Here is a 10098-nt window from a genome sequence, read left to right as displayed (position 1 = left end):
ATGAATATTACATTTATCCCCTGTAAATATTTGGGTTCTGATTAGTTTGTGTATATTATTCACGCTCCTGGAAAGTTACAGAGACATTTACTCACCCAGCTGTTTTTATTTAATATCTAATGCTGCTAGCGGGCCGGATTTAACCCAATCTGGAATGTATGTGACATGAGCACATGGACGTTATATGACTATACGTCATAGTCAGTTACACTGAATTAGAAACAATTGACCAAGAAACCTGGGGGGCTTGCAAGATCCTGTTCTACCAAATGAGTAGGACATAACTAAGTTAGGGGGGGGACAATACAATAAACTAAGATCCCTTAATCAATTGAAATGTATGTCCAGCATTTTAGAAGAAGTGCAGTAATATTTGGCATAGTGGGGTGGATTATGATGTTACGCTGGTAGGATAAGGGTACGTTGATAATTAGGCAGATACGGCAGTCCAGTGACACTGGGACCTTTTGGACTTTCCAAAGCTCGAGGAGACACCACACGAAGGACAGACAGCGTCTCTGCTTCATGCGCTCCGTCTCGAGGTCTGTCGGGTTTATGACTATAACTCAGCAGCATGAGTGAGAAAGGCTCAAGGTGCTGAACTTAAACTTGGCGACAGCTGCAGAAACTGGAGACCACAGAGTTTAAATATAGACCCCTTAAAAATCCCAACTGGTGCCCTTGCCCTTCCTCAACACTTTCTTAAGCATGTACGTTCACACCTTCCATCCAGTGATACCGGGCTCTCATTTACACATCCAAATGTAGCCGTGCTGTACCTGTTTGTACGTAGATACGGTCAAAAATGAATTCAAACTGTTTTTTTTTACAGTTAATGTTATTCTTAATATAACTAATTAAAAGAAAGAAAAAGAAAAAGCACGTCCTCAAACCAAGTTCTGTCCGAGTGACTGTTGTTTTATTAATTCTGTTGATAAAAACAGTCATTAAAAACGTTGTTGGAACTATAGGTGTTTGCAATAACTTAATATGACGGACATGCGTAAAAGCTGCTGCAGCGCTGCTGAGTCGTTTCTTTTTCACCGTGGATCTTGTCCACCATCACGTGGTCAATCATCAGTATTACAGAAACAGACACTGCACAGTACCAAGTGTTTGTTATCTTGAATTAAATGAACGTATAAAAGACAACTTGTCTTATATAATTGCATAGGCCTAAATAATATTCATAGCAATTGTTTAATATAATAATATACCTTAAACAAAAAAGATTTGTCACAGTGCCTATCTAACAAAGCAATAGATAGGCATTGAATTCAAAAAACGTAATCTTTTACATTTTTTTATATATATTTAAATAATTTTAAAAATAAGCATATCAAATACCTTAAAAATTGATCTCACTGCACGTCATATTTCCTATTCAATATTTGTAAACTTACTGGAGAAAGACAACGTTTAATGTAAAGGGTTGAGGACTTTCATAAAAATAAATATATGTATTTGATCATTCATATAGTTCTATTTCCATTTTAAAATGTATATAGGTCTACTTTGCAAAAGGTGCAATAGTGCCTTTTTTAATGTATATCCACATAAATGGTTAATATCAGCGATGTTGTCTCTCAGTTAGAGGAAATGAATACTGATGAAAGCCAGCAGAAAAAAAGCAGATTCAGATTCTCAACTCACATCTGGATAAAATATAATCACGGCTTCTAGAGGAAGTCGCTCTCTTTAGTTACCGTCCCCATCTAGTGGCCAAACACTGTAATCGGCTCCCTGACCTCACAAATTCACAGCAAAAATGATCTAAAAAGAAAACCCTAACCCTTTGAGGTATTTATCTTCTTGTGATATCAATATACTATATATTTTTTTATGATTGTCAATGATTGTACAATAGTAAAGTTGATCAGTGCTCAAACACCTGTTACGTAACCAAACAAACGTGTTTTCTTCCAACTCCAGTGTCTAATATTCTCTCGCTCTAACAGTCTCCAGTCTGTGGGATCGGCGCAGTCCTTGACCTGCCGCACGTCACCTGACCTCTGGAAGGCCGCCTCGTCTGAGATCCCCTCTGCTCCAGTGTCCCCCACAAACCAGGACTCGATCACACCTCCATCTCTCATTCAGTCACCACTGCCTGTGAAAACAAAAGGCTCTTTGCAGCTCCGACAGCTCGGCGGAGGATCCGGGCTGACATTGGTCCTCTTTGTGTGGGCAGAGCAGCCCGATGATGTGAACGCTGCTGACTTCACATAATTGCCTCACATTGTCTGCATTGTATCTGCTGACAAACTGCTATTTGTAAGCAGAGCCGCCGAGCCGGGGTTTGGAGCGATGAATCGATTGAATCGGAGCCTGAACAGGGCTTTAAAGCGTCATTTTTTTAAAAGCGTCTATTGACGTCTGTTCGGATGGATTTGCAGAGGTGTCGCGGTGGTATAACTTCAGGAACTGTAGTAGCGAATGTGAACTCCAGTCGAGGTTCAATGCGATCAATACGTTGCCTACAGTGTATGTGACTTCCTTACATGCAGGGCAATCATTGCTTTATTCATAATCAAAGTCTTTGAGCCACAGCACATCACCTGTACCAAGAAGTACGACGCTAAATATATACGTTTTAAATGTTGTTGTTGCATTACCACTACAGAGGTGTACCTATTATTTATATTTGTTGTTAGACATGATTGTAAGAGGGACAATTTAAACACTATTTAACATTTGGACCGTGTATTGTATGTACAATGTATTGGCATGCAAATAAACATCACGCATGCGTTTCAACACACTTTGTCACTTGGTGTAAAAAAGTAGACAGGTTTTTTGTCCTTGGAATAATTGTATAATTTTTAAATTGCTCCGAGAACTCGGTTCAGACTGACTGCACATGTTTAAGCAGACTAGTGTATAAAGGTTTATTGCAAAAGTGGAAGAGTAACTCATGAAATCAATGACATCGTACTGATCCGGGACATTATGGAACGGTTTATAGATTAAATCGACTGAATGTCTTCCGTGACCCTTCACATAAATACATCTTCTATGGAGCACTGTGTATATTTTTGAGCTTTACCTTGAGCCATGTGTGCATCTTTAAATCGAGTCAGGACAGCCACCGTTGGGAGGACACTCGGGTCCCTCAGTATTGTTTTGGTGGATTTTAAAGGATTCTTTTACAAACACGCTCAAAGCGCTGAAGAGATCTTAGAGTACTTCTTTGTTTCAGCGTAGACCCTCACCAAGGAAGATTTACGATTGAATATAATAGAATATGTTGGGGGGGGGGGGGGGGGTTCTTGGTCAAACTTCTTTAGATGTGTGTGTGAGCAACAGAAAATAAAGCATCTCTCTGGTTGCAGGTTCAATGTTTTGTAGGGAAGCTTCACAAACGTCTTGAATCCTTCATGCGGACACCAGGGGGCGCCACGAGCCCGCGCTTCCCTCTTCATGAGACACCATGAGGTAGCTTTGTGTTCCTTGAGTAGAAAACATTTCTGATGGGATTAAAACATATCGGCCGGGCCGCAATCATTTTCACGAAATAGCTGCGCTTCCAAGGGCAGGGAAAGAGCGCGTTTCAAATGGATATTTTGATATAAATTCATGGCTGACGGAAAGAAAGTGAGAGAAAAAAACACTGTGGATTTCTTTGGTCCTCGGAATAAACTATTTTGATGGCAAGTTTTTTTTCCCATTTATTTTCTGATATCACGCCTTGAGCTCAGACTTAACCTTGTAAACAAGCAATGGGGGTTAAAAAAAGAGGCTGTTGAAGAGCGGATGGGATGGAGAGTGTTTTGGTTTGAAAGGGAAGAGGCCAGAGAACAAAAGCTCTGCTGAAAAGGACAAGTTTCCCCTGCTGAGTGACCTCGACAACTTCAGGAGGCATTTGAGAGGGTGAAATGTGACAGTGTGACAGTATGTTCGCCTGTTTTTTATCGTCAGGATTGTATTAGTGTTACTATTACTACATTTAATATTATTATTAGCCGTGGGGAAGGATCCAGGGGTTAAAAAAAAGGAAAACAGCAGTACCATGGCCTACAAGTAAGATTCAATTTAAAACTGAAGCATCAAGATCCAAACTAAACATTCATTCTGCAGAAAACCACTTTCGAAATAATTTCTTTTGCTTCGTAATGCCTGTGAATGTTGCAGATCTGTCTGATCCCCCTTCTGACTTATTACTGTCAGGTAACATCCAATGGTTTGAAGTGTTTATACGGTTGTTTTTTTTAGCTCAGTCCAAAGAAGTCCAACATGTTTAACAAGAAGATGGGCATTGAAACATCTGCAGGGGGACAAACATTAGAACATTTCTTACAACATCCTCCAAGAGGAAACAAAAAACAGTTCATGGATGCTGTAGAAACCATCCAACTATCTCCTGCCCAAACGCGAGGACACTTTGCACATCGTGGCTTCTTCCAGGCGCGGAGACACAACCCCAAACGGGTTCACGTGCGTCAGCAGAGCCCGCTCACCTCCGTGTTTCCCAAATGCACGCGCCACGCGCTGCAGGCGTTGATTGCCGAGTTGCTAATTGTTGCGTTTTCACCGCAGCTCGGTACCTTCTGGCCCACCTGCTTTGTATCCAACCTGCCGCTGCCAGTTTGATGTAAAAAATGAATCCCTTTCTGTTCCAATCACGACGGGATAATTGGCAGTCATGCGATGACATAAACGTGGAAAGCAGTCGAAGGGACAACCTTGATAGAACCTGTTACCTGAAGAACTCGCTGCCTCCGACACCTGCTCTCTGGATGACTACAATCGAACAAGGCGCGGTTAGTTTCTGTAGAACAAAGAAATACGTGTTAAAAAAAACAAGTTAAAACCGAATCCTGCAGAATGGATACTTGCGCGCCTCGTGCATCAGTTGTTGGCGCCTGAAACAACACCTGACTTCCGGTCTGCAAAGTCTTATGGAAATAAAAATTACAATAGTGCTAATCTGCAGTAAAATCACTTTATTATTCTGGACGGAGATGCTTTTTTATGATTTTCTGCAGACTCTGTTGACAGATTCAGTTGTGCTGTTCAACTCAGATATCTGAAAATATTCTTTTCACTCACAATAATCTAACGATAGCCTATTTGTTAGTCTGCAGATTGAAGTTAATACAAAATATACTCCGTGAGTAGTTTTTAGACCTAACGTGCTCTGCATTTACTTTGTTTGTGTTAGCACCTTGTTATGCTTGTTGTTGTTTGTTTAGGTTTACTTGTTTTTAAATAGGGCATTATTCTTACATACGTCAATAAAGCAGCTCCGTAGAGGTTTCCGTTTAATAATATACATTACAATTATTGGGATATCATTATTATTTACAAGTAGGCTATAATATTTAATAAATACGCGATTATGTCTGTGCAGTCATTTATCCTGCGAAACTACAGAAGCGCGCGCACACAGAGCCACTGCGACATGATAAATAAAAAGAAAGAAAAACACAGACGTATATATTCAAGGCAGCAGTCCGCCAGTCACGCAAAGCGCAAGCAGAAGCTGAAAGAGGTGCCATGCAAGCTGACCCCATATCGACTCGCCAAACACTCCGCCGCTGAAGCAGAGGAGCCTACTCGGGGAAGGTACCCGGCAGATGGGACGTGTCCTCTGTGCCGACATCACGTCGCAGCGAACCACGTTCAACCCTGGATTCATACGGCGCATATAGACGTGCTGCGAGTGGGCCACCGCGAGCCACAAAGCAATCAACTGGTAATTAAGTCCTTTTAATGGGCCAAGCTATGAGCTCAAACTGGGGAGCGCGCACAAGCACACACACGCGCGCACACACACACACACGCACACACACACACACACGCACACACACACACACACAGGAGAAGTTGTGATTTCGGTGCCCCAGACTACCCTCACAGGAGCCTTTTCTTTGGAGAGGGACCCGCGGTCGCTTCCCTTCACAAAACAGCAGCAGGGCCCCTTTTGTCCGAGCGGGGAGCCCGGACCCGTCATTAGCACTGATTACCGCTGACCAGTTTGACAACCGTATTGACTGCGAGAAAGACTTTTTTCATCTAGTCCCCCGGTCGCTTTTTTTTATTTTTCAATAGAAACGGAAATATTCAGCCATTCTGTCCGGGTGGTTTGAAAGAGCAGCAAAACAAATAATATATAAAAGAAGAATGCTGCCCCCCCCCCCCCCCCCCTCCCATCTTCCCCCATACACACACACCATTTACTTCCCTTCACTGGTTTCCTCTCCATACAAATTTAGCTTGTGTGTTGGTGAAGCTGAAAGGCTTTTGTCTGTGCCAGAAGTTACTGTAGCCTAATTAATAGCAAATTGGAGGAAACCAGGTGTCTGTCCCATCAGTTGGAAAAGCTCAACTCTAACTTTTGGTTTAGTTTACTCACAATATTGAGACTTTGTTCTGATTCAACGCCTTGTAGTTTAGTAAACTCACTGGAAGATAATTATTAGATTTAAATTAGGAAGGATGCTGTAGAATCCGCGACAAAACAAAGCATTTGGAATATTATAGCAGAATCCCACTCGAGGAAAACTACTGGGATTTTGTGATGACTTTCTGAGGGTGGACAACTAAATTAAATCAGCACCGTAACAAGCGTGTCGTCTATCAAAAGGGCAAAACAATCAAACACAAATAAGCCGTTTTGTCCAAACACATATGAGAACATTTGCATTTATATTATGCGCGTGCGTCATAATAAATCTGACGCGATGAATTTGATGGCCTTCTAAATCCGAGCCTTTCTTGGGGAAATGGACGCTCGCAGAGAGTGAAGAAGCTCGTTTGTAAGCATCCTCCTACAGGGAGGACGAGGCCCATCGCTACAATCTGCTGTGTTTTGATCTCCATGATCTCTTGCGCGGATCATCCGGGTTAGCGAGCCGGCCTTTCGGTGACCCCTCGCTGTCACCCTGCATTACACCACGCAAAGCACGTTGCTCAATTAGGCCTCGCTCTAAAAAGGTGTCGGGGAATATAGAACCGTGGGCTTGTATTCGGTTAAAGTTGTCTCTTCGTGGAAACATCGATAAAATAAGATAAAATAAGTGTTGTGTTTATGACTGGCTCCCCCCCCCCCCCCGAACCGAAATATAAAATAAGACTAAACGTTATACTCTCTTGATCAACAATTATTTTATTAAGTTATCCTTACTTTTTTTTTCTTTTACTGAAACACATTTTTCACTAAAGCGCGCATGCTCAACAGGTTCACCTGTGTACAAGGTAAGTATTAAAAACACCAAGCAAATGAATATGAAATTCGAAGAGACAGAGCAGATCGTTTTTAAATAGGCAAATAAACATTATTTATAAAACTTTGAAAGTAAAGTAAAAATCTCACAGTTCTTTTTCAACATGAAATACCCACAGAGAACAGCAGGTTAGGCGCTTGAATGCCTTCGCCCCCCCTTTTTGTATTTTTTTTTCTCCTTTTTACTTTTCATCTTGGGGCGTTGGTTTATTAGTCCATCAAACAGGTTTTGTCCATATTAAGTTCAGTTATCCACACGTGGGTAAAACGCAACAAAAAAAAAACCGCAGGCCTAAAAGGAAAAGGACGGGCAGTCGGCCGCAGATCACGAATCCCCTCGTGTTTTGGCACCCGTCAAATATCAGTTCGTGTGTGTGTTTGTGTGTGTGTTTCTTTTCTCAACGCAGGCACTAGAACTTGTTTTATTGGATTGTCTTTACTCGGCATCCCCCTTTAACTCATCAACGCCGTCGATGCGCCCGTCAGATGTCACATTCACTGTCGCTGGAGGTGATGGAGATGGCCGAGGCGGCTGCTTTGCTGGACAGACTCGCCTCCGGACTGGATGAGTTCCCCAGGCGGTCCACGGTGCCGTCGTCGTCCGCCAGGGATCGAACCGAGCCGCCGGACAGGACCTGCTGCTGGAGTCTGCAGGACACGAGACAGGACGGCATTACACAAACACGTCTAGCGTGTAGTTTATTCTATACAACTATTCATTTATGTCCTGAAAAAACTAGTGTATATTTTTTTTAAAGATATTTAAAAATATCATAATATTTTTTTATTTTTTGTTGCAGGCAGCATTATTCTGCAAATTGTATTAATTATGAAACAAAAAGGAACGCAACAGCGGGTCTGTAAATCATAAGCATTTTTTTACCTTCACTTTTATAAAACACACAATATGACGTTTTATTAAGTAACGTCAGAAATAGTCCTTATACAAATAGCACTTTCATGCTTCTAATGGTTCAGGCAATACTGTTTTTTTTACAAAAGGCTAAACTAATGTGATATTTACAAACGGTGTGTTTGCATTTCACAATGACCTCACTTGTGAATGTAATTGATTAATACCATTCAATATAAACCCGAAAATGATGGTAAACAGAACCGACAGAGCATTGTGACCTCGACCCACACTGCAATAGGCCTTTCAACAGATCGACGACAAATGTTTATGTAAATTAGCATTTGATCTATAAAAATAAATAACAAATATGAGATTATGATTATAACTCATAACATTATCTGTTTGCTTGCTGTGGAATCAAATAAGAATAAAATGCCACGTGAATGTTTAGCTCACTCTTCATTTTAGCCTAAATGGTGTTACAATACTGCATTGTGTTGATCTTATTCATAATAAATAAAGTAAAAACATTTATCCAGAGGTTCGTTCCCTCCAATAATCTAAAATGATTTAGGAAAATCATTATTTTGTTTTTATTGCCTTTGCTGGCAATTATCTGCTTTCGAATCCCCTTAAACAATAACGTTACATCCGACACTGCGAGCAGCCCAAATTAAAATTATAGGAGGATTACAGATCAACATTTGATATTTAGATACATATAATAGCTGGTGTGCTCCAACCAGCGTATCTCACCATATTAAACTAGAAGACCGTTTAACCACATGATGCCTCTGCAAGATTAGATTCCAAGTGTCTTTTTTTTCTCTTTCTATGATTTCTCTTTCTATGATTTTTTTTTCTCGTTTTGTTTTGCGTGGCAGCTTACTCAGAAACCGTTCAAGAGAAGGATGCATAGCTCACCTGTTCTTCGCAGCCGCTGCTCGGTCTCTTTGTCTGCGATTTTTGAACCAGTTTCCTACTTGTGTGGGTGTAAGTCCAGTAGCCTGTGCAAGCTCCCTCTTTTTACTAGGGTTTGGGTAAGGATCCTGCAAGTACCATTCTCTTAACAAGTGCCGGGTTCTCTCCTTGAAGCAATGGGTCTTCTGCTCTCCGTCCCATATGGTTCTCGGTAGGGGGAACTTCTTCCGCACCCTGTATTTGTCCACCGGCCCCAGCGGGCGTCCCCGCAGCTTCTCCGCCTCCTGGTAGTGCGCTTCGAGCCAAAGCGCCTGCAGCTTCGTGTGCGACTCTTTGGTGAACTTGTGGTTCTCCAGGATGTGGTAGAGTTCACGGAAATTGCCGGTGTGGAAGGCGACGACCGCCCGGGCCCTCAACACCGACTCGTTCTTGTTGAGGACCTCGCAGGCCGCCGGCGCGACGGGCAGCGACCAGAGGAAGCGGCCGAGGCGCTCGACATCCCCGCTCTCCTCCAGAGTCTCGCAGACCCCGGCGACCTGCTGGGGGCTGAAATTCAAGATGGGCAGCTGAAACATGGAGGCTTCTCCCGTGTTTCCCTTTCCCTCTCCCCCTCCTTTCTCCCCTCTCTCTCCTCTCTCTCTCTCCTCCGTGTTTAGAGTTCCCCCCGCGTCTGGCTCTCCGTGCGCCGAAGCCGTCCAAGACGAGGCGATCCCAAACCTGTGCCGAACCAATCGTCTGACCGGCCGTGGAAGACGCAAACAGCAAACGCCGCGGAGGAGGAACGATGCTGCGTGGAAGGGGGGGGGAGGGATGGGGTGAGGGGGGAGGCGGGCTACCGCATCCTCTGGCTTGGCCAAACTTGGCAGGCAAAATGGAATTTGAAAAGTCAAGCCCCCTCCGATCATTTCCTATTGGACTTGGCAGATTGGCTGCCCCGTTGCCATGGATGCACGTCAATCACTGTCAAGTTCGACCAATCAGGCGGAAAGAAAGATCTCGGCGCCTCCCTTTTGAAGAAAAAAAAAATAATTTAAACATTTTGACCTTTTTGCTTCGCGTCTTCAAACGTTTAACTGCCCCCGTCGTGCTTTCCAAACAC

General features: G+C 42.9%; 1 protein-coding gene across 1 annotated transcript; it reads right to left on the bottom strand.

Moving 5' to 3' along the window:
* Nucleotides 1-7082: 7082 nt before the first annotated feature.
* LOC120833428 (homeobox protein SIX6) lies at nucleotides 7083-9881 on the bottom strand. Its single transcript, XM_040200522.2, has 2 exons — nucleotides 9003-9881; nucleotides 7083-7870 (listed from the first exon to the last, which is right to left on the bottom strand). Exons 1-2 carry the CDS (start codon nucleotides 9572-9574, stop codon nucleotides 7705-7707), a joined length of 738 nt encoding a protein of 245 aa, XP_040056456.1. The 5' UTR covers nucleotides 9575-9881; the 3' UTR covers nucleotides 7083-7704.
* Nucleotides 9882-10098: the final 217 nt, after the last annotated feature.

This window comes from Gasterosteus aculeatus, chromosome 15 (genome assembly GCF_964276395.1).
Source record: "Gasterosteus aculeatus chromosome 15, fGasAcu3.hap1.1, whole genome shotgun sequence".
Lineage (NCBI taxonomy): Eukaryota > Metazoa > Chordata > Actinopteri > Perciformes > Gasterosteidae > Gasterosteus > Gasterosteus aculeatus.
This window is presented reverse-complemented; position numbering and strand designations above follow the sequence as displayed.